Source organism: Mustelus asterias, chromosome 20 (genome assembly GCF_964213995.1).
Source record: "Mustelus asterias chromosome 20, sMusAst1.hap1.1, whole genome shotgun sequence".
Taxonomy (NCBI): domain Eukaryota; kingdom Metazoa; phylum Chordata; class Chondrichthyes; order Carcharhiniformes; family Triakidae; genus Mustelus; species Mustelus asterias.
Genome location: NC_135820.1, coordinates 70,850,926 through 70,876,656, shown reverse-complemented (window position 1 = coordinate 70,876,656; position 25,731 = coordinate 70,850,926). Strand labels below are relative to the sequence as shown.

General features: G+C 48.8%; 1 protein-coding gene across 1 annotated transcript in view; it reads right to left on the bottom strand.

The window, feature by feature from the left end:
- The window catches only part of plcg1 (phospholipase C, gamma 1), a 586,083-nt gene that overhangs the window by 60,217 nt on the left and 500,135 nt on the right, over window positions 1-25,731 (bottom strand). The window contains exons 3-11 of the mRNA XM_078236798.1: window positions 24,182-24,346; window positions 22,304-22,397; window positions 19,732-19,779; window positions 14,153-14,237; window positions 11,695-11,778; window positions 8,907-8,929; window positions 7,923-7,995; window positions 5,612-5,713; window positions 1,138-1,256 (exon numbers count right to left, since the gene is read on the bottom strand). Of these exons, the coding sequence (XP_078092924.1) occupies window positions 1,138-1,256; window positions 5,612-5,713; window positions 7,923-7,995; window positions 8,907-8,929; window positions 11,695-11,778; window positions 14,153-14,237; window positions 19,732-19,779; window positions 22,304-22,397; window positions 24,182-24,346 (793 nt within the window). The remainder of the gene's footprint in view (window positions 1-1,137; window positions 1,257-5,611; window positions 5,714-7,922; window positions 7,996-8,906; window positions 8,930-11,694; window positions 11,779-14,152; window positions 14,238-19,731; window positions 19,780-22,303; window positions 22,398-24,181; window positions 24,347-25,731) is intronic.

Here is a 25,731-nt window from a genome sequence, read left to right as displayed (position 1 = left end):
CAGCCGCCATGGCTTGAGGAGCGTCACTCCACACCAAACATGGCTGACCAGGAAATTCACCTGCTCCCACCACTTGCCATTGGCGTATTGGAAGAGTTTACAGCTTGACTGTCAACCAGGTTGGCCACGTTAAGAACACAGCTTCCACAGTCAAATCCTGGAATGGGACCATGACCCAGAATGGGGCAAGGACATGACACACAAGAATAATTTATAAGTATTATTTGGACTTTGTATAAAATGCCACATACTGGCAAGGCAGGCTGTGCCAGCGGAGCTGAACATTGAATCATACAGTGCAGAGGGAGGCCATTCAGCCCATCGAGTCTGCACCAACCACAATCCCAAGATTTTTATCAAAATTTATTTTATTTATTTTTATCAGAATACAATTCCACAAGACCTCCAGAAGAAGGTTTCAGACCCCGAAACTCTACTCCAAAGGAGAGGCATTGACTAAAATGCACACTGGTGGCTTACCTAAGGTTTCACCAGGAACCTGGCAAAGCGCATTCAAAAAGTTTGATTGCTGGAGTTCAGACGAATGAGGGGGGAATCTCATGGAGACTTATAAAATTCTAACAGGACTAGACAGGGTAGATGCAGGGAGGATGTTCCCGATGGTGGGGGAGTCCAGAACCAGGGGTCACAGTCTGAGGATTCGGGGTAGACCATTTAGGACGGGGGTGAGGAGACATTTCTTCACCCAAAGAGTGGTGAAATTCATTACCACAGGAAGTAGTTGATGCCAAAACATTGAATGTATTCAGGAGGTGGCTGGATATAGCACTTGTGGAGAATGGGATCAAAGGTTATGGGGATTAGGCTATTGAGTTGGATGATCAGCCATGATTGTAATGAATGGTGGAGCAGGATCGAAGGGCCGAATGGCCTATCTTCTGTGTTTCTATGAGCAGGGTAAGTTGATTGGCCATGCTAAATTGCCCCGAGTGTCCCAGGATGTGTAGGTTCGGGGGATTAGCAGTGTAAACACATGGGGTTACGGGGATAGGCTTTGGGTAAGATCAGTGCAGATTTGATGGGCTGAGCGGCCTGCTCCTGCACTGTACGGATTCGATGTTCTCTGATTCGAACGTGACAGCACACGGCTACTCCTTCTCGCGGTGATGAACTCACGTGTTGTGAGATGATGAGATCCAGTAGTGAGATAAGGGGTTACTCATCTCTTCCAGGCAGACCTGATCAAATCGGGAATCCCAAATGGAGTTTTCCTTGGAAAACAGGAACGTCAGAAACTGGAAGGACAATGAAATAAAGAGTCAAAGGTTATCAGCAACAATGAAGTTCAGCAAAACCACCCCTCCCACCCGCTCCACTCTTCCTCACTTTACTCCCCCTCCACCCCCAGCCAGAAGGGCTACAACTGGCCTGAGCAAGGGAGCTTCACTCCCATCACTTTGCTTAAGCCTCCATAGAGTAAAATGGAAGTACAGGATCTGCTCTGTAAACTTGAACTGCAGTTGAAGGGTCACATTCACTACGGCACAGTGGTTAGCACTGCTGCCTCGCAGCATCAGGGACTCGGGTTTGATTCCAGCCTTGGGGTGGCTGTGCGCAGTTTGTGCCTTCTCCCCGTGTCCGCGTGGGTTTCCTCCGGGTGCTCCGGTTTCCTTCCACACTCCAAAGATCTGCGGGTTAGGTGGATTGGCCATGCTAAATTGCCCCATTAGTGTCCCAAGATGTGCGGGTTAGTTGGATTAGCCATACTAAATTGCCCCTTAGTGTCAAGGTGATTAGCAGGGTAAATACATGGGGTTACGGGGATAGGGCCTGGGTGGGATTGGTGTGGGTGCAGACTTGGCGGGCCTCCTTCTGCACTGTAAGGGATTCTATGGATTCTATTGCTCTAACACTGGCCTACGTCCAGTTCTCTCTGCCTTGTCACCTCACTTCTCATTTTAAAAACTTCCTCTGAACCATCTTGGACTGTGCCTTCCATGATCCACCTCACCCTCCCTCCATAACGTCCCAGCTACGCCTCTGTTTATTCCCCATTTTGCTCTTGAGCTTAAATCACTCTGGGACATCTCGCTGTAGGTGAAGAGTTGTCACAAAGTGAGTTCTTGCAGTTGACCTGATTTGCACATAAAGGATTGCGAAATCACTCCTGGTATGATTTAACGCATTATTTTTGTCATATTCATTCACAGGGTGTGGGCATTGCTGGCTAGCCCAGCACTTATTACCCATCCTTAATCGCCTTGGATACAACCGAGTGGTCATTTCAGAGAAAAAAAATCCAGAAAGTTCTCGCAATACGCAGCAGGTCAGGCAGCGTCTATGGAGAGAGTAATAGGAACCTGGATTTTCAGCATGTCAGGTTGACTTGGGAGCCCATTTAAAATGGCGGGCACTCTTGGTGCCCAGATTTCCAATCCCATTCCCAGACAATGCCATTTTCAGGCGTGCTTTTAAAAGTTCCTTCCTGTTAGAATCCGATCCCCCTGGACGGACCAGCTCCCTTGTGGAGATAGGAATCTCCCCCGCCTCCATGATTTTCATGCAGTCGGGTGATGTTTTTAAAGAGCCCTGCAGATGAGTCGTGAACCCTGGTGTGCATGAGGGGACTTTTAAAAGTTAAGTTAAAAAGGTCCCTCACTTGCCCCCACACCAAGTTACAGAGCCCCACCCGCTCCCTATGTGTCTTCATGCCTCTTTGCCAAGCTTTGCCCTTTCTCCCACCCCTCAGGCCTCTCATGCCTCCTACTCCAGGTTCTGTCCTTCCACCCAATCCTCATGGCCCTTCCTGCCCTCAATGCCAGGCTCTACCCTTTCACTCAACCTCTGTGTCCCCTCCTGCCTCCTACACCAGACTCTGGCACTTTCAAAGAACAAAGAAAATTACATCACAGGAACAGGCCCTTTGGCCCTCCAAGCCTGCACCGACCATGCTGCCCCGACTGAACTAAAACCCACTGCCCTTCCGGGGACCATATCCCTCCATTCCCATCCTATTCATTAATTTGTCCAGACGACCCTTAAAAATCGCTTCCACTACCTCTCCCGGCAACGAGTTCCAGGCACCCACCACCCTCTGTGTAAAACATTTGCCTCGTACATCTCCTTTAAACCTTGCCCCTCGCACCTTAAACCTATACCCCCCCGAGTAATTGACTCTTCCACCCTGGGAAAAAGCTTCTGACTATCCACTCTGTCCATGCCCCTCATAATCTTGTAGACTTCTATTGGGTCGCCCCTCAACCTGCATGGTTCCAGTGAGAACAAACCAAGTTTCTCCAGCCTCTCCTCATAGCTAATGCCCTCCATACCAGGCAACATCCTGGTAAATCTTTTCTGTAACCCTCTCCAAAGCCTCCGCATCCTTCTGGTAGTGTGGCGACCAGAATTGAATACTGTATTCCAAGTGCGGCCTAACTCACAGTAGCAGTGATTAGCACTGCTGTCTCACAGCGCCAAGGACCCGGGTTCGATTCCCGGCTTGGATCACTGTCTGTGTGGAGGTTGCACATTCTCCCTGTGTCTGCATGGGTTTCCTCCGGGTGCTCCGGTTTCCTCCCACATTCTGAAAACGTGCTGGTTAGGTGCATTGACCCGAACAGGCGCCGGACCATGGCGACTAGGGGAATTTCACAGTAACTTCATTGCAGTGTTAACGTAAGCCTTACTTGTGACTAACAAATAAATAATAAAAATAAGGTTCTATAAAGCTGCAACATGATTTGCCAATTTTTAAACTCAATGCCCCGGCCGATGAAGGCAAGTTTGCCGTATGCCTTCTTGACTACCTTCTCCACCTGCGTTGCCACTTTCAGTGACCTGTGTACCTATACACCCAGATCCCTCTGCCTATCAATACTCTTAAGGGTTCTGCCATTTACTGTATATTTCCTCTCTGTATTAGACCTTCCAAACTGCATTACCTCACATTTGTCCAGATTAAACTCCATCTGCCATCTCTCCGTCCCAGTCTCCAACCGATCCATATCCTGCTGTACCCTCTGATGGTCCAATCGCTATCCGCAAATCCACTAACTTTTGTGTCGTCCACAAACTTACTATCAAACCAGTTACATTTTCCTCTAAATCATTTATATATATTACAAACAGCAAAGATCCAGCACTGATCCATGAGGAACGCCACTTGTCACAGCCCTCCATTCAGAAATGCACCCTTCCACTGCTACCCTCTGTCTTCTTTGACCGAGCCAGTTCTGTATCCACCTTGTCAGCTCACCTCTGATCCCATGCGACTTCACCTTCTGCACCAGTCTGCCATACTCATTGACCCATTGTAGACTTTCTAGAACTGATGAACACCGTAGTGTAAAGTGGAATGTTTTTTAAAAAAAGGGTCGAAAAAATATAATCCATTGATCACTTTCTCCTAGGAAAAAGTCTGAGAAAATCCTCCACTGATGACACAATCTGCTCAGCCTTTGCCTCCGCAAACTCTCAACTATCAGTTCACCACTTTTAGTGCCGTGGGTCAATTGGTGGTGCTGAGGGTGAAGGTTGTGGGTTCAAGTCCCACTCCAGAACTTAAGTACGAAAATCAAGAAAGACGACAGTCTGGGGTGAAGTTTTCCACCCCCCCCGTGGGGCTCAGCATTGGCTACCGGTGGGATATTCCGGTCCCGCCGATGTCTACAGCATTTTGTGTTGCTCGCCCATCCCGCCACTGGGGAACCGCCGTGGGTTGTCACCTTTGGCGAGACTGGAAGATCCCGCCGGCGGGAAGAGCCGGGAAAAGCTCCTCCCCTAGTGTTGGGTGGCCAGAGGTGTTGTCCTTAGGTTGCAATGGTAAACCCAGGCCCCACCTACCTCAGCTGTTAATGGAAAGGTCCAATGTAGCACTCTTTCAAAGAAAAAAACAAGGGAATTATCCCTGCTGTTCTGGCCAATATTTAGCCCTCAATGAACATGATTAAATCGCATCATCTGGTCGTGATCATACTGTCATTGGCGGAAGGTTGCCATGCACTAACCTGTCCTGCTGCATTTCTCACATTACAAGGTACTTCAAAAAGGACTTCATTGGTTGTAAAATGCTTCAGGATGTCCGAGCTCATGAAAGGTAATGGCTGAGTGGGCCCCATGAGTGATTTTCCTTCATCTCAGTGGGTCGCAAGATTGAAATCTGGGTTGGTCACTGGACTTTTAACCAGAAACTCAGCTAATGTCCTGGGGATCTGGGTTCGAATCCCACCACGGCAGATGGTGGAATTTGAATTCAATAAAAAATATCTGGAATTAAGAATCTACTGATGACCACGAAACCATTATCGATTGTTGGGAAAACCCATCCGGTTCACTAATGCCCTTTAGGGAAGGAAATCTGCCGTCCTTACCTGGTCTGGCCCACATGTGACTCCAGAGCCACAGCAATGTGGTTGACTCTCAACTGCCCTGGGGCAACTAGGGAATGGCAATAAACGCTGGCCAGCCAGCGACGCCCATGTCCCATGGAAGAATTTAAAAAAATAAATCTAGGCCTTTCAGTTCTTTTTTTTCTTCCTACTTACAGCAGGTGTGCTGGGCACCTCGATGCCTTATTGCCATGTCGTGGCACAGCTCAGTAACGGTAGCCCACAACTAACAGGATGCGCATCCCAGTCGGAGGTTAACTTACCTCCTCGAGGTAGAAAAATGGATCCTCGATCTCTCGAAGCGGGTCTCGAAGGTAGCTGAACATAAACTCTCGCACCTGGTGGATATCTGTAGCCCACAATTCCTAGGGAAAAATAACAGGAGGTCAGCACTGCTCACGGCTAACGTATCTTCATGTAGATTTAGTTACTGAGCGTTTTGAGACAGAATTAAAGGCCTTGTAAACCATTCTGGAAGTGGCACAGTGGGTAGTGAGTGCCGGGATTGATTTCCTGCAAACCTCTGGGAGACACTTCACTCCCACACAATAGTTCTCCTGGTTGGCATTGAATGTCCCCTCTGTGCACTGAGTTAGTAATTCGTGGAAGTGGCGTCCCTATATTATACATATTGTGCTGTTTATATGTGCTGTACTTGAGATAGATAAACAATTTGATCAAAAGCAGGATCATAGAATCCTTACAGTGCAGAAGGAGGCCTTTTGGCCCATCGAGACTGCACCGACCACAATTCCACCCAGGCCCTATCCTCATAACCCCATGTATTTACCCTAGCTTAGTCCCCCTTGCACAAAGGGGTAATTTAGCATGGCCAATCCACCTAATCCGCACATCTTTGGGCTGTGGCAGGAAACCACCCATTATGGTGAGCGGGCGGGTAAGTGGAGCTGAGTCCACAAAAAGATCCGTCATGATCTTATTGAATGGCGGAGCTGGCTCGAGGGGCCAGATGGCCTACTCCTGCTCCTAGTTCCTATGTTCTTAAATCCGGAGCACCCGGAGGAAACCCACGCAGACGCGGGGAGAACGTGCAAACTCCACACAGACAGTGACCCAAGCCGGGAATCGAACCCGGGTCCCTGGTGCTGTGGGGTAGCAGTGCTAACCACTGCGCCACCCTAAAGGATAAAGGGCGATGGGGAAAAGGCAGGAAAGTAGAGTTAGGATGAGATGGAGATCAGCAATGATGATATAGAATGGCGCAGGGGGCTCGAAGGGCTGAATTACCCAATCTTGCTCCTAATTCCTATGTACTACATTATACTGTCCCAGCACAAGCAAGGACCCCACACACCCTGGACATTCTCTCTTCCACCTTCCTCCATTGGGAAAAGGATGCAAAAGTCTGAGGTCACGTACCAACCGACTCAAGAACAGCTTCTTCCCTGCTGCTGTCAGACTTTTGAATGCACCTACCTTATATTAAGCTGATCTTTCCCTACACCCTATCGGTAACTGCAACACTATATTTGCACCCTCTCCTTTGGCACAGCGGTTAGCACTGCTGCCTCACAGTGCCAGGGACCCGGGTTCGATTCCCGGCTTGGGTCACTGTCTGTCTGGAATTTGCACATTCTCCCCGTGTCTGCGTGGGTTTCCTCCGGGTGCTCCGGCTTCCTCCCACAGTCCGAAAGACGTGCTGGTTAGGTGTATTGACCGTGCTAAATTCTCCCTCAGTGTAGCCGCACAGTGGTGACCAGGGGAGTTTCACAGTAACTTCATTGCAGTGTTAATATAAGCCTACTTGTGACTAATAAACTGTACTTTATGTACGGTCTGTATTTTCTGTCTAGCGTGCAAGAAACAATACTTTTCACTGTATCCCAATGCATGTGACAATAATAAATCAAATCAAATCCATTCAATAGTACCCTTGTTGGCATTGCAATTCTTCTCTGTGCACTGAAGTAGTGGAATTGCTGTCCCTAAATTAGCGTCAAATACATCCCCACAACCTTGATCACTTTCCCATTTTCTTGTTTTGGTTTGGTTTGATTTGGTTTGATTTATTATTGTCACATGTATTAACATACAGTGAAAAGTATTGTTTCTTGCGCGCTGTGCAGACAAAACATACCGTTCATAGAGAAGGAAAGGCGAGAGTGCAGAATGTAGTGTTACAGTCATAGCTAGGGTGTAGAGAAAGATCAACTTAATGCAAGGTAGGTCCATTCAAAAGTCTGACAGCAGCAGGGAAGAAGCTGTTCTTGAGTCAGTTGGTACATGACCTCAGACTTTTGTATCTTTTTCCCGATGGAAGAAGATGGAAGAGAGAATGTCCGGGGTGCGTGGGGTCCTTGATTCTGCTGGCTGCTTTGCTGAGGCAGCGGGAAGTGTAGACGGAGTCAGTGGATGGGAGGTTGTAGAGCGTACATTGCCAATTTGCTTCTCTTGTGCAGCAGAACAACTTGCTCGAAGATGAAAGAATGATTTGCTGCTGACTGGAAATGCCCTCAGGTCAAACTCTGTTACTCTGTTAAGCCGAGAAAGTATGTGGTGATGACAGGCGCCGACTCGAGAGGGTGCGGCTGTTTCATTTCTGAGAGGACTTACCTTCTGATACTCCAGGAGGAATTGTTGGAAATCCTGCAGCGAGATCAGGCTAAGTTCAGGCCTCTCACAGCTCCTGTGGAATAGAAAGATCACACGTCACAACCCAGGGGCGGGCTCACCTGAGTGAAGCCAGAAGCAGCGGGTACAATCACCCCCATCACTCCATGTGAGAGAGAGAGAGAGGGATTACAGACACATTCCTGTTTGCCTCGTTAAAGGTAGAATTAAATGTAGGATAAAAACAGAAAATGTTGGAGAAGCTCAGCAGGCCTGGCTGCATCTGTGGCTTCAAGGTCATCAGTAGATTCTTAATTCCAGATATTAATGATAGTCCACGGCAGTCGATTCAGCACAAAGGGAAAAAATTGTCACGACTGTAAGAGCAGCATAAAGATAGGATTGCCAAGTGGGAGAGGCTAAAGTCTGAGAAATACTTCTGCCCTCTGGCACAGCGCAGGAAGATCTTATTGTTTCGAGAAACTACAGCACAGTTTTTCAAGCTTCTCCGCGTAGGAGATACTTTTCAGTGTTGGCAAGAATTTCCCAGCTGTTTTCCAAGGCCAACGTTTTATCATTTATCTTGAAATAATATTAACACGTTATTGGGTAACTCCCGGAGACTCCATGTCCTAAGATGTGTGAGGCAAGTTTTTTTATCCAGAAGGTGGTGAATATCTGGAAGGCGGTGTCCGGGGAGGTGGTGGGAGCAGGTACGATAGTGACTTTTAAGGGGCATCTAGATGAGTACAGAATAGGATGGGAATGGAAGGATACGGGCTCCGTTAGTGCATATAGGTTTAGTTTAGGCAGGCATCATAATCGACGCAGGCTTGGGGGGCCTGTTCCTGTGCTGTACTGTTCTTTGTTCTGGAGGTGGCACCATGTACCCGTAGGGCAACAAGAGCTCCCGCCATACAAATCCTGCCCTAGGCGTCTCCCACATCGCATGCTGCAAACCGTTTCCAAGTGATCTTGTCCACTTACCTCTGAAGAAAGCGGACCTCCATCTGGAGAGGAAGCAACAAGACAGAATTAGAAAGTGAGATGCTTCTTAAACAAATATATTTCACAAGATCTCCCCCCCTTCCCCTCGCTGTTGGTAATGTGAAACAGTACAGTTTGCAGACGGCATCAAGCACATTGATTGTGACTGGTCTTCTGCTGGAGAGTTCCCCTCTGCTTTCATACCTGAGCCAAGAATGGAAACCACGATAGGAGCTGAATCCCAACACAGTCACTTAACCAATTTCATCAAGTCAGCAGGAATTTTATTACAATTTTTGCTCTCTGGATTTGCTTAAAAAGCGCTTGCATTTATCTAGCACCTTTCATGATCTCAGGATAGGCCTTGAAGAAATGTCTCTGAAGTGATACTCTTGTTATAATGTAGGAATTACACCAACTAATATACAAACAGCAAGCTTATAGAAGATAGGAGCAGGAGGAGGCCATTTGGCCCTTCGAGCCTGCTCCGCCATTCATTCCGATCATGGCTGATCATCATCATGTTTCTATTGGATTAGGCTATTGAGTTGGATGATCAGCCATGATCGTAATGAATGGCGGAGCAGGCTCGAAGGGCCAAATGGCCTCCTCCTGCTCCTATCTTCTATGTTTCTATCAAATTCAATATCCTGATACTCCCTTCCCCCCCCCCCCCCATATCCCTTGATCCCTTTAGCCCCAAGAGCTATATCTAATTCCTTTTTGAAAGCACACAATGTTTTGGCCTCAACTACTTTCTGTAGTAGTGAATTCCACACATTCACCACCTTCTGTGTGCAGAAATTTCTCCTCACCTCAGTCCTGAAGGGTTAACTCCCTTATCCTCAAACTATGACTCCTAGTTCTGGACTCCCCCACCATCGGGAACATTCTTTCTAAATCCACCCTGTCTAACCCTGTTAGAATTTTACAAGTTTCTATGAGATCCCCTCTCACTCTTCTAAACTCCAATGAATACAATCCTAACCGACTTAGTCTCCCATTGCCGCCAGTGAGATAAGCGATTGGATGGGTTGAATTTGGAAGCCCACTGGGGGCGGGAAGGGTAGGAAGGCAGGCCTGGAATTTCCTGGTGCCGGCTGATGTGCCAACATGCTGGCATCTTTATGCCTCTGGACCTACTAGTTTCCACTAGTAGGAAAAACTAGAACCAGAGGGCACAACCTCAGGCTAAAGGGAAGATCCTTTAAAACAGAGATGAGGAGGAATTTCTTCAGCCAGAGAATGGTGAATCTGCGGAACTCTTTGCCGCTGCAGGCTGTGGAGGCCGGGTCATTGAGTGTCTTTAAGACAGAGATAGATAGGTTGTTGATTAATAAGGGGATCAGGGGAAAAGGCAGGAGAATGGGGATGAGAAAAATATCAGCCATGATTGAATGACGGAGCAGAGTTGATGGGCCAAGTGGCCTAATTCTGCTCCTATGTCTTATGGGTCCTATTTTTAAGGAGGCAGGTCAGGTGAGGTGAGAGTTACCTCTCTGCATGCCGTGGTAGGTCGTTAACACAATTAAAAGGATTACCAAGGCCACCGATCAGAGGAAGTCCTACTGCGGTGCCCTGGAACCTGACAAATGCCAGGACCCGAGGTGGGGGCTGGTGGTGATGACCAGCCCTCCAGTATCAACTTGAGGCCGTCTGACACCTGCACCCCCAGCTGTCCTGAACTCTGTACAGTGAGTGCACCCGCTGGTTGATGGACAAGTATTGTCTGGGATAGCAGGGAGAACCGTCCTACTCTTGTTAGGAATACTGCTGTGCGACCTTTTGAGTCCACGGCGAGGAAACATAGAAACCCTACAGTGCAGAAGGAGGCCATTCGGCCCATCGAGTCTGCACCGACCACAATCCCACCCAAGCCCTACCCCCACATATTTTACCCGCTAATCCCTCTAACTACACATCTCAGGGACAATTTTTTTTTTAACCTGGCCAATCAACCTAACCCACACATCTTTGGAAGAGATGGGGCCTTGGTTTCACATCTCATCTGAAAGGCCTCACCCTCAGACCGTGCAGCACTCCCTCAGCTTAGACCATGCCAATCTTGCACTGAACACGACTAACTCAACACAGACCAACGGTCATCCATTCTGGGACCTGAGTACCACACCAGATGGCGCTGCGACCATCAAGTTATTGAAGAAAGAGCAGAGGCCGGAATTCTCCGGCCGTTCACGCCGACGGGGTTCTCTGTTCCTGCCGGCAACGCACCCCGGCCTGTGGGTTTCCCTGCGGCATGGGGGTGACGTCAATGGGAATTTCCATCGAGCGGCGGGAACAGCGAATCCCGCCGCTGGCAAACAACGCACCACCTCTCTCCGGTGGGAAACACGTGGCTGGGTTCCAGAGAATCTCACCCATAATCTCAGACAATTCCACCACCTCTTAACCATAAGGTCACGGGTTCATGACTGATCAAAGGATGTGAGCACACGCTATAAGCTGATGATTCAGTGCAGAGGTGAGATAGCATTGCTCCTTCATTCAGAAGTTAAACCTGTTCCAATCGATGTAAAAGATCCAATGGCACTGTTGAAAGAAGAGTCGGGAATTCTCCCCATTTCCTGCTTTACACTTAATCCTACAACCACCACCAGGAGAAGTAATTAACCAGTCACCCAGCTCAATGAGAGACTTGCTCCTCTGCGCACAACGACTGCTGTGGCTGTCTACATAACATTGACTGCTCCTCAGAAGCACTTTGAGATGCACAGCAGCTACGAAAGTTCTTTCTTTCCTGAAAAAAAAGCTCCACATTTCCACTTACATGTTTCTGAGCGTCATACATCAGGCTTCGATAGAGCTGTGTAAACTGACAGTACGTGACATCTCCACTCCGCAACTCCATGTCCTGGAGACAATAAAAGAAGTAATCAGGGGACCCAGATTAGGTCAGTAGCCATCTTATTCCATAAGGCATAGGAGCAGAATGAGGCCACTCGGCCCATCGAGTCTGCTCCGCCATTCAATCGTGGCTGATATCCTTCTCATCCCCATTCTCCTGCCTTTACCCATAACCCCTGATCCCCTTATTAATCAAGAACCTATCTATCTATTCCCAGTGTGAAAATACTGGGATGTGATTTTTACTGGGAGTGTGACTCATTCCGGAGAATGAGGGGAGGGGAAGGCCCTCTGGCTGGTATCTGTCTTGGTACCTGGTGGCACGGTGGCACAGTGGTTAGCACTGCTGCCTCACAGTGCCAGGGACTCGGGTTCGATTCCTGGCTTGGGTCACTGTCTGTGCGGAGTCTGCACATTCTCCCCGTGTCTGCGTGGGTTTCCTCTGGGTGCTCCGCTTTCCTCCCACACTCAGAAAGTGCTGGTTAGGTGCATTGGCCGTGCTAAATTCTCCCTCAGTGTACCCGAACATGCGCCAGAGTGTGGCGACTCGGGGACTTTCACAGTAACCTCATTGCAGTGTTAATGTAAACCTACTTGTGACTAATAATAAATACACATTAAATTTTACAACTGTAATCCAATCACCTTGTGGAACTAAGTTTTAAATTTATTTGTTCGTGTCACAAGTACTCTTACATTAACACTGCAATGGAGTCACTGTGAATATCCCCTAGTCACCACACTCCGGTGCCTGTTCGGGTACACTGAGGGAGAATTTAGCACAGCCAATGCACCTAACCAGCATGTTTTTCAGTCTGTGGGAGGAAACCGGAGCATTCGGAGGAAATCCACACAGACTCCGCACAGACAGTGACCCAAGCCGGGATTCAAACCCGGGTCCCTGGTGCTGTGAGTTAGCTAACCACTGTGCCACTGTGGGTAGCTGGCCTTATGTCATAAATAACCTATTTAGATACAGCAGCTGCCACAGCGTCACATTGAAGATTTTAAGGTGAGAGGGGAGAGATACAAAAGTGTCCAGAGAGACAATTATTTCACACAGAGGGTGGTGAGTGTCTGGAACAAGTTGCCAGAGGTAGTAGTAGAGGCGGGTACAATTTTATCTTTTAAAATGCATTTAGATAGTTACATGGGTACGATGGGTATGGAGGGATATGGGCCAAATGCGGGCAATTGGGATTAGCTTAGGGGTTTAACAAAAAGGGCGGCATGGACAAGTTGGGCCGAAGGGCCTGTTTCCATGCTATAAACCTCTATGACTCTATGATAACGCTTGATACAAGATAAGAATCATTGACACTGGATGTCAGAGGCAGAATCAACCAGCACAGGGTCACATCAGCAACTTTGAACTATTCAGCAACAGATCCACAACACCGGGTCACACAGCATCATATAGAGACACTGAGTGGTATAGCATGGCATAGGGATAGTGGATGGTGCAGCATCATTTAGGATGCCCTGGGTGGCACTGTATCGATTAGGGACACTGGATAGCACAACAACACGAAGAGACACTGAGGGTATAGGAACTCTATCCAGACCATGGATGGCACAGTATCATATACAGACAGTGAATGGTACAGCATGCCATAGGATAGTGGCTGGTTTAGCATCATAGGGACACAATGGGAGATACAGACAGTGGGTGATACATCGTATGGAGACAATGGTGGTACAGCATTGTATAGGTAAACTGGGTGATACAGTATGGAATGGAGACACTGGATAGTACAGCATGATATAGAGATAGTGGGGTGGTACTATATCATATAGGTACAATGGGTGATACAGTATGGAATGGAGACACTGGATAGTACAACAGTGTCTGCAGGAAATACTGGAGGGTACAGGAATTCTACCATACTGGTACAGCATTATATAGGGACACTGGTGATAAACAGATTTTCTGGTGGCCCTCACTGCTAATGGTCAGATTAGCAATGTGGCCAATTTGTGTGTTGACACAAGCGTCGATCAAACCAAAGCTGAGGGGGGCAGAGAGGCTTGGGTTAGAGGCAAAGTCTGAACAGAACCTCAATCAAACTCAAGAGGGAAGAGACGCAGCTCAAGCACAGGGACTGTGCGGGCACAGGAGAAAATAAATCCCAAATAGGGCAAATAATTAAAAACAAGAGTTGAATTCCTTATTAAAGCTGCCTTGTGTGCTTCAGTAGGACTGGATTGGTCAGGGATGGCATCGAGTTTGGACGGACTGTATTAGGGTCCACACATTGTGCGTCACGGTTACTGTGGACCAATCGGCAAAGCTACATTACAGGAAAAAATTGAGACAAGGTAAATAGATGAGATAATATTTCCCATGACAAATGGATTAAATTCAGAAATAATTCAATTACTGTAATTTTTTCCCGTAGAAATTTCATGTTGGGCACTCGGTAGTTGACCTGTGACAGCATGCTCTTCAGATCCTTCACGGTGATCCTAGGAGAGGAAAAAACATCCAATTATCCCGAGTACATGAGGCGTTTTGATTTGTAACATGCAATATGGTTTGTTACTGCAGAGTTATCAGAGTCAAATGGAGGTCTTGTGGCGCCGCAGTGGTTAGCGTCCCTGTCTCTGAGCCAGAAGCCCTGGGCTGAAGTCTCATCCCAGGACTTGATGGCCAAGGAAGGCGCGTTCATGATGCGGCCAAAAAGATTGGGCATTAATCTGCAAATCCTATTGACTGGAGCCAGTCCAGATGGAGCCAGCCAGTCCTATATCCAAATTACAGGGGTGGCATGGTGGAACAGTGGTTAGCACTGCCTGCCTCACAGCGCCAGGGACCCGGGTTCGATTCCCGGCTTGGGTCACTGTCTGTGTGGAGTCTGCACGTTCTCCCCGTATCTGCATGGGTTTTCTCCGGGTGCTCTGGTTTCCTCTCGCAGTTTGAAAGATGTGCTGGTTAGGTGCATTGACCCCAACAGCTGCCAGAGTGTGGCGACTCGGGAAATTTCACAGTAACTTCATTGCAGTGTTAATGTAAGCCGACTAGTGACTAATAATAAATTTTACTTTAAATGATCGGTTAATATTGTAACATCAGTCAAAGTCCCAGGACTTGGAAGGTGCGTTCATAATGCGGCCAAAAAGATTGGGTATCAATCTGCAAATCCTATTGACTGGAGCCAGTCCAGAGGATCAGTTAATATTGTAACATCAGCCAATAGTCTTTAGCTTCCACTGTAATTGGCCAATAGTCTTGATTCAGATCATTTTCCTTCCCCATGAAACTCGATAATTTAGTCTTTGTCACTATTTACAATTTCTTGGACAGTTTGCATTTCATAAATATTCTCCATCTATTAAAGTTGCTGGATTTCGTAGAATCCCTACAGTGCAGAAGGAGGTCATTCAGTCCATCGAGTCTGCACCAACCACAATCCCACCCAGGCCCTATCCCCATAACCCCACATATTTACCCTGCTAGTCCCCCTGACTAAGGGGCAATTTAGCATGTCCAATCAACCTAACCCGCACATCTTTAGACTATGGGAGGAAACCGGAGGAAACCCACACAGACACAGGGAGAATGTGCAAACTCCACACAGACAGTGACCGGAGGCTGGAATTGAACCCGGGTCCTTGGTGCTGTGAAGCAGCAGTGCTAACCACTGTGCCACCCTGCCGCACCGGATTTACAGAAGTGCTTAAAGCATCCAGTCTTTCTGCAATGGAGCCATGCTGCAGCCCCTGCCGGGCAGTCTTGGCACCCTGTGTTGTTTCTTTGTGCTGCAATGTAAGCACCTTTATATGGCTACTGTAGGGTTTCCCGCCCTTTTGTCTGTTTTGGTGGGTTTTTGAGTGGATGGCGCTGCCGCCCCGGGTCTACCCAGCTAATGGAATCATCTAGACCTTCAGTGTCATGGTGATTTATTTCTCTGAGTTTGGCCAGCCTTGCATACTTGATCAAGAGTGAGGTCGTCTTTGCTTTGTAAAAAATCCGAGAACTTTACATCATGGGCTGTGACGACAGTGCAGTTGTGAATAAGTTCATCTTTCAATGCATCATTTCTGCAAGGACTCATGAAGCGACACAAGGAATTGGAATAATTCGACTGATTTCCCTGGTCTTTGGTAACTTTGATTAAAGTGCACTCGCTCATTCTCAAGGTTTTGTTTTGGGCTAAAATATGTGTTGAGGTTTTTTAGGAGAATCTCAAGATTCATGCTGGCCTCTTCCACCATTCTCAACTGTCTCAGAAGGACATCGTTGGCAATCGGTCCTACAGTGTTAAGGAACGGACTACTCTGGTGCCTCGGCTCTTTAGCATTGGGCCCTATGCTGCTCAATGCTGGAGGATAATTTATCTGATGAAAGGTCATGGATCTGAAACATTAGCTCTTGCTTTTCTTCCCATGGGTGCTACCTGGCCCCCTGAGTAATTGTAGCACTTTCTGTTTACACTGCATAACTTATCACTGGCTTTTCACTAATCTAGATTTGGATTGATACGAATACAAACCTGTAACTGGTAGACAATCCCTCGAGAGCTGCATTGACAACTGATTGTAATCTGGGAGGTTGCCAGATCCTGACACATCCATTATTCAGCATCACTCTATCTTGGGGTTAGGAGCAAGCAATACACGTGCAATAGGAAAGCACAACTCTGTGAATTTCACACACTTCACTCATGGCACATTTCTAGCTCAGCCATTTCATAAGGTGTAGGGCTACCAGGTGCAGCAATCATCAGACATTGTATTACAATACGATAGAGAGTAACAAGCCACAGGGGGAGATCCACAATGATATGAAAGCACTTAGAAGGGCAGCAGAATGCACAAAACAGACAGACACATACCTATACACACAGACATACTCACAGAGGCATGCAATCACACAGATACAAATATAGACACATGCAAACACAGGCACACAAGCACACACACTAGGGGATTTTCACGGTAACTTCATTGTAGTGTTAATGTAAGCCTACTTGTGACTCTAATAAATAAACTTTAAGGAAGCACTGACAACAAGCACACACACACACACGCAGACACATGGATACACAGACAGATGGACATAGACACATTCAGACACACAACTAAACAGATGGACACAGAGACAGACACACACAGAAATGCACACACAAACGCATGGACACACATATAGACACAGGCACACACACCCAGACTCACAGAACACACAAACACACACGCTGACACACAATAAGACTCAAACACACACATAGATGAACACTGATACGCACAAACACACAATACACACAGGTGTGCGTGTGCATGCACACACACACGTGCGCACGCACACGCACACATTCATACACACGCACTCACATACACAGTCACACACATATACACGCACACACACGCACACACACTCACATACACACACACTCACATACACACTCACATACACACACACTCACATTCACACGCACACTCACATACACACTCACATACACACGCACACACACTCACATACACACACACTCACATTCACACGCACACACACACACACTCACATACAGACGCACACACACACACACACACGCACACACCTTTCCCAAGCTATGCTGTTCAAATACATTTACACCTCAGCTTGTTCCAGAGATATGCACAGTAATGACTGAACTGATGGATGATTCTTTAAACTGGGAGTCGGTAAACCCAGCAGCACTGTTAAAACATTTATCTCGAACAAGCATTGTGGTCTGCAAAGCCACTGATCAAAATACCAGTGAGATTGCTCACGGAACTGAGGTTTGCTGTGAGGCACAGCTCCTCTAATCACAGCCTAATTCACTCCCATTCTTTACTCCGCGCTCTCCCCTTTTGCCTCTGGCTCTCTCCCCCCACTTCTCCCCCACCTTCCTCAACACTTTCCTTCTTGCTCTCTTGCCACTTTCTCCCTCAATCTCTCTCCCACTTTCGTCCTGCCCCCCCGCCACCAAATTCTCCCCTGCTCTCTCGACAGTCTCCCCCGGTTCTCTTATCACTATTTCCAAGTTCCTGCTGCTTTCCCGCACTCTCTCCCTGTTTCCCCCGGCTTGCACTGAATTCTCCTGGCTGCTACTGGCTTTTCGCAGCCCTTGGGGCACAGCTACGTTCAGCCATTGCTAAGCCACAGGCCCTGCTTCAGGTCTCCCTTTCCCTCTCATCGCAACCCCTCCCCGCTGATTTAGAGAATGAGGGTGGGTGAGTGGATGAGTGAGAGTAGGTTAGTGGGTGAGTGAGGCTAGTTGAGTGAGAGTGAGGTGTGGGTGATGATGAGCGCGACGGAAAGTGGGTGAAGTATGGGGCGACACAGTGGTTAGCACTGCTGCCTCACAGCACCAGGGTCCCAGGTTCAATTCCGGCTTCGGGCCACTGTCTGTGTGGAGCCTGCACATTCTTCCCGTGTCTGCGTGGGTTTCCTCCGGGTGCTCCGGTTTCCTCCCACACTCCAAAGATGTGTGGGTTAGGTTGATTGGCCATGCTAAATTGGCCCTCGTTTCGGGGGGATTAGCAGGGTAAATATGTGGGGTTACGGGAATAGGGCCTGGGTGGGATTGTGGTCGGTGCAGACTCGATGGGCCGACTGGCCTCCTTCTGCACTATAGGGATTCTATGGATGGTTGAGGGAGAGGAGTGAGGATGGAGTGGGTGTTTCACAAGCAGACAACGTCCGCCACAGGAATCGGAGCAGGCGAGGGACTGACCATGGAAAAGTCCGTTGACCTCGGTTGGGATTTTACGGATTCAGGATGAGCGAGACCATAAAATCCCGCCCATAGTCTCTGGACCACACAGTGGGTGGACTTTCAACTAAGATTGTCTGTTATAGCACGTTCCAATTGGGCTGGGGAAAACAGGAACACGGAGCACCCATCCATATGGATTCCTAACAGCACTTTTACTGTAACTATCCAATCCAGGTACCCGACTGATCTACTGAGAAGTAGGGGAGTGTGTGTCCAGCCCGCTCCCAGATTCAACATCCACGTTCAACCTCATTCCCGCACACCGGAGGCCAGCGAGTGAACTGAGAGTGGGAGTGAGCTGGACACACACAAACAAATGCTCAACCTTTCACATTCTAATCACCAACTTTTATCATTTATTTTTTTAAATTATCAATTTATTGTTCCGAAGTTGTTTTTTGCCCAGCAAGGTGTTTCTTTTTCATCCATCATCTTCTGTTTTGAACTTCATGTTTAACGTGCGCCAAATGCTATCCTTCTGAATTTTGCTTATCTGACCCTGGAGTGAGAAATGGTGACCCCCCCCCCCCCCCCCACCCCCCACCCACCCCCCACCCACCCCCCACCCCCCCACCCCCCCCCCCCGCCGCCCCCGGCCAGGTGAAAAGTATGGGCCAACCTGATCTAGCCACGTTTGGCTTACACTGTGAAATTCCAGGCTGGAAGAGGGGGGGGGGGTGGACGGAGCAGGAAAACAATAAGAGAAGCAGCAAAATAAATCCTCCAGCCCTGCTCCTGACATTCCAATCTTATCTCGAAGGAATATCCTATTCCAAGATATCTGCAAAAGGTCGTGAAAGAAGCCCAATTCATCGCGTAAACCAGCCTCCCATCCATTGACTCTGTCTACACTTCCCGCTGCCTCGGAAAAGCAGCCAGCATAATCAAGGACCCCACGCACCCCGGACATTCTCTCTTCCACCTTCTTCCGTCGGGAAAAAGTTACAAAAGTCTGAGGTCACGTACCAACCGATTCAAGAACAGCTTCTTCCCTGCTGCCGTCAGACTTTTGAATAGACCTACCTTGCATTAAGTTGATCTTTCTCTACACCCTAGCCATGACTGTAACACTACATTCTGCACTCTGTCCTTTCCTTCCCTTTGTACAGTATATTTTGTGTGTATCGCGCGCAAGAAACAATACTTTTCATTGTATACTAATACATGGGACAATAATGAATCAAATCAAATCAAAATCAAATAAAATCACTAGCTGGCATTACCGGTCTTCTCGATTCCGATCCACGTTGTAGAATTGTTTCCTTAACCATCTGTAACAATAAGAGATACAATTCAATCAGCCACGTTCTTCCTCAGACTTCTCGTTTCAGCTCTGAACAACAAACTGTTCACCCAATTGGAATAAATTCCCTCCAGTAGGTTGCAACCCTGCTCTGTACAGTAAACCAAGCACACCTGTAAACCTGACTGGTGCGGTTGACGGAGAGGAACCAGTGGATGCGGTGTTTTTGGATTTCGAAAAGGTGTTTGATAAGGTGCCTCACAAAAGGTTGCTGAAGATTGGGTCACACGGAGTTGGGGGTAGGGTGTTAGCGTGGATTGGGGATTGGCTATCCGACAGGAAGCAGAGAGTCGGAATAAATGGGCGCTTTTCTGGTTGGCAGATGGTAACTAGTGGCGTGCCGCAGGGATCGGTACTGGGGCCTCAACTATTTACCATTTATATAGACGATCTGGAGGAGGGGACTGAGTGTAGGGTAACAAAGTTTGCAGACGACACAAAGATAAGTGGAAAAGTGAATCGTGTGGAGGGCATAGAAGGTCTGCAGAGGGATTTGGACAGGCTGAGTGAGTGGGCGAGGATCTGGCAGATGGAGTATAACGTTAACAAATGCGAGGTTATTCACTTTGGAAGAAATAATAGCAAACTGGATTATTATCTAAATGGAAATAAATTACAACATGCTACTGTGCAAAGGGACCTGGGAGTCCTTGCGCATGAGACGCAAAAACCCAGTCTGATGGTGCAACAGGTGATCAAGAAGGCAAATGGGATGTTGGCCTATATCGCAAGGGGGATCGAATATAAAAGCAGAGATGTCTTGCTGCATCTGTACGGGGCATTGGTGAGGCCGCAGCTGGAATACTGTGTGCAGTATTGGTCCCCTTATTTGCGGAAGGATATATTGGCCTTGGAGGGAGTGCAGAGAAGGTTCACCAGGTTGATACCAGAGATGAGGGGTGTTGATTATGAGGAGAGACTGAGCAGATTGGGTTTGTACTCGTTGGAATTTAGAAGGCTGAGGGGGGATCTTATAGAGACCTATAAGATAATGAAGGGGCTGGATAGGGTAGAGGTGGAGAGATTCTTTCCACTTAGAAAGGAAGCTAGAACTGGAGGGCACAGCCTCAAAATAAAGGGGGGTCAGTTTAGGACAGAGTTGAGGAGGAACTTCTTCTCTCAGAGGGTGATGAATCTCTGGAATTCTCTGCCCACTGAAGTAGTGGAGGCTACCTCGTTGAATATGTTTAAATCACGGATAGATGGATTCCTGATCGGTAAGGGAATTAGGGGTTATAGGGATCATGGAACTGATCCACTTCAGATCAGCCATGATCTTATTGAATGGCGGGGCAGGCTCGAGGGGCTAGATGGCCTACTCCTGCTCCTATTTCTTATGTTCTTATGTTCTTAACCTGAAAGTGTGCAGCGCAACACAATGGCCAGGATTCTTTCCAGCCCTTCACCCCCCCGCCTCTCCAGTGGGATCTTCTAGTCCTGACAAGGGTGACCCCCACAGTGGGTTCCCTAGTGGCACGGCCAGACAAATGGCCATTGACCTCGGCGGGCCTGGAAGATCCTGTCGGTGGCCAATGGCGAGACGCTTCCACTGCTGGAAAGCAGAATGATTTTACTATTCATTCACTGGCTGGGCCATCATTTATTGCTCATCCCTAGTTGCCCAAGGGCAGTTGAGAGTCAACCACATTGTTGTGGCTCTGGAGTCACATGTAGGCCAGACCAAGTAAGGATGGCAGATTTCCTTCCCTAAAGGACATTGGTGAACCAGATGGGTTTTTCCGACAATCGGCAATGGTTTCATGGTCATCAGTAGATTCTCATTTCCAGATTTCGTATTGAATTCAAACTGCATGTGCAGTTACTAATCATTAAGTAAAGTAAGGTAAAGTAAAAGTTTATTTGTTAATTACAAGTAAGGCTTACATTAACACTGCAATGAAGTTACTGTGAAATTCCCTTAGTCGCCACACTATGGGCGGCTGTTTGGGTTAATGCACCTAACCAGCACATCTTTCAGACTGTGGGAGGAAACCAGAGCACCCGGAGGAAACCCATGCAGACATGGGGAGAATGTGCAAACTCCACACAGACAGTGACCCAAGCCGGGAATCGAACCCGGGTCCCTGGCACTGTGAGGCACCAGTGCTAACCACTGTGCCACCAAAGGCATGTCTCCTCTGAAGAGGCAGCAGAAAGAGATATAGCAGTCATTTTCAAAGCAGGATTGGATATGTAGTTGAAAGGGATCGAATTGCATGTTTACGGACAAAGACCAGGGGAGTGGACAGTGGTCTCAAAGAGCTGGCACAGCCACAGTGGGCCGAATGGTCTCCTTCTGTGCTACATGATTCTACGCTCAAGGTACTGAGAAGGGACAATCTACTTCCCAGGGAATATACAGCTGTATCAAGTATCTGCATTGACTGGATACACAGTCGACGGTCCATTCCGGGCATCCAAGACTAAACCGTTGCCAACACACACTCTGTCCCATTGATGCCCTTCCACGATGCCTTGATTTTTCTTTTTACCTTTCTATCTGGAGTGGGGTCGGTGATTTCATGGTATCTGCCAAAAGCCAGTTGAGCCCAGTGATCCACATGTTCATCTCTTCCTCTGAAGTAGCTGTGAAGAGTGTGACAAGAGACAGCATGAGGGGGGTCAAAGCCATTCTCCAAAAACTGACTGAGCGTAATAGCCTGCAGGTTCCTGCTGGCACTGGCGCCCAATCAGTGCAACATCTGCACCCAATCAAGCAATTTGATTAACATAAGCCAGTGAATCATTCATTCATATATCTACATACAGTTGCCAGATTGGCTGGCTAGCAGACTGGAACAGAATTGTCCCTCTACAGCAGTTTAGACCTTCACTAATAAACTGTAACATGTTGTTGACTCTTGTACAAGAAATACTGGAGCCAGTTACCAGCAGTGTGAGAATATTGTATTAGTCTTCCAAAAGTGCCATTAGCTGCCTACTAAATTGTACTGGGGGAGCTGGTGCACCCTGATGACCAGCTCCCAAGTCCTGCTGGACTGAGCCATTTAGAAGAGAGAGAATATTTGACCACAAGTGTCTTCTCCCTCTCCAGTTTCTCTAGACTGTGACCATCACCATCGCCTGGCAAACACAGAGGATGCCAGACGTAAGCGGTGCTAAGGAGGGTGGGAAAATAATCATGAAATGGAGGATGCGGATCTGACGTGGAGGTGGCACTGAGCTGAAACTGTTACAAAGCACCAGTTTGAACTGGAGAAATGAATCATGGAATCCCTACAGTGCCTTTCGGCCTATTGAGCCTGCACCGACAACAATCCCACCCAGGCCCTATTCCCATAACCCCACATATTCACTCTGCTAGTCCCCCTGACACTAATGGACAATTTAGCACAGCCGATCCACCTAACCCGCACATCTTTGGACAGTGGGAGGAAACCGGAGCACCCGGAGGAAACCCACGCAGACACGGGGAGAACGTGCAGACTCCGCACAGACAGTGACCCATGGTGGGAATTGAACCCGGGTCCCTGGCACTGTGAGGCAGCAGTGCTAACCACTGTGCCATCGTGCCACGCAATGAATGGAGTCTGAATCAACTACAGTTTATTTATTAGTGTTACAAGTAGGCTGATATTAACCCTGCAATGACGTTACTGTGAAAATCCCCTCATCGCCCTAGTTCGGGTACACTGAGGGAGAATTTAGCACGGCCAATGCACCCTAACCAGCACGTCCTTCGGACTGTGGGAGGAAACCGGAGCACCCGGAGGAAACCCACGCAGACACGGGGAGAGCACGTAGATTCCGCACGGATAGTGACCCATGGTGGGAATTGAACCCGGGTCCCTGGTGCTGTCAGGCAGCAGTGCTAACCACTGTGCCGCCGTGCCGCCCCACTGTGCCGCCGTGCCGCCCCACTGTGCCGCCGTGCCGCCCCACTGTGCCGCCGTGCTGCCCCACTGTGCCGCCGTGCTGCCCCACTGTGCCGCCGTGCTGCCCCACTGTGCCGCCGTGCCGCCCCACTGTGCCGCCGTGCTGCCCCACTGTGCCGCCGTGCCGCCCCACTGTGCCGCCGTGCCGCCCCACTGTGCCGCCGTGCTGCCCCACTGTGCCGCCGTGCTGCCCCACTGTGCCGCCGTGCTGCCCCACTGTGCCGCCGTGCTGCCCCACTGTGCCGCCGTGCTGCCCCACTGTGCCGCCGTGCTGCCCCACTGTGCCGCCCCACTGTGCCGCCGTGCTGCCCCACTGTGCCGCCGTGCTGCCCCACTGTGCCGCCGTGCTGCCCCACTGTGCCGCCGTGCTGCCCCACTGTGCCGCCGTGCTGCCCCACTGTGCCGCCGTGCCACCCCACTGTGCCGCCGTGCTGCAAGTGCAGAAAGGAATTTTGCCAGGGTCGATGAAGTTACCTGCGAGACTGAGAGTTTTTAGGCGGAATTCCATTCCATAGAGAATGACGAAACAATGGGTCAAATCCGGCCGGGACACATCAGGCTTGGCTGGATCATCCTGGTATCGTTCAAAATCCCGGGAATTTCTTCCTGAACGAATCTCTTTGATTTCCCGAATATCAACTGAAAGAGAAGAAGAAGGTTTACCAAATCAAGAGCGTCGGTTGTGTCTTTTGCTATAAATCTGTCTCCGTACACGATTCCTGGTTTACACTCCGAAGGATTAAGATTGGAATCACAGTCCGGCTGTTTGTGTGTGTCCTTTGCTGGCTCAGGCGCTGGTACAGCTGTTCACATAGTTCACGTTTAGGAAACCATGAGGAGGGTACAAGATATTTATCAGCAAAACTGAAAACTTAGTAGGTTCTACTTCAATCTAAACCTAATTGTAATGAATTCCAAGGTTTCAATTTACAGTTCAGGATAGAGCCTACAGACAAAACCAGCGAAATGCTGTGGCCTTCAGAGTGTGCTAATAGGTACACCAACCCAGAGGAAGCCCACGCAGACACGGGGAGAATGTGCAGACTCTGCACAGACAGTGACCCAAGCTGGGAATCGAACCCGGGTCCCTGGCGCTATGAGGCAGCAGTGCTGACCACTGCGCCACCATGCCGCCCACTGCGCCGCCATGCCGCCCACTGCGTCACCGTGCCGCCCACTGGGCCACCGTGCTGCCCATTGCATCACCGTGCCGCCCACTGCGTTACCGTGCTGCCCACTGCGTCACCGTGCCGCCCACTGCGCCACCGTGCCGCCCACTGCATCACGTGCCGCCCACTGCGTCACCGTGCTGCCCACTGCACCACCGTGTTGCCCATTGTGTCACTGTGCTGCCCACTGCGTCACTGTGCTGCCCACTGCACCACCGTGCCACCCACTGCACCACCGTGCTGCCCATTGCATCACCGTGCCACCCACTGTTTTCAGATGGAGTGTTTAATGTCTCATTCAAGTGATGGCACCTCTGGCAATGCAGTGCTTCTTCAGTTCTTTACTGGAGTGCCAACTTTGTTGTCCTTCAAACCCCATCTAATCTGAGCCTCAAACCCACCTAATCTCTCCTTCAAACCCCACCTAATCTGTCCCTCAAACCACATCGAATCTGTCCCTCAAACCCCACCTAATCTGTCCCTCAAACCACAGATGTCCAAATATAATTTAATGTAAATTAAGTTCTTTTGAAGTTTTGTACTTACTGTCGCAATGCAAGAAACGCGACAGCCAATTTATGCACAGCAAGATCCCACAAACAGCAATGATAGTGAGGAAATCGTCTATTTTTAATGGTGTTGATTGAGGGAATTAAATATTAGGGCCCGGACATCAGGGAGAACTTCCCTTACGTTTCTTCAGAATGGGGGGGGGCTGCGATTCTCCCAGCCTGCTGCGCGGGGCGGGAGACTCAAGCAGAGGCCATGTATTGGACTTCCCGTTGGGCGTCATGGCTCCCGCATGTCTCCGCCTGCCAGCGCCATCAACTCCGCGCCCGTCAAATGGGGATTTAT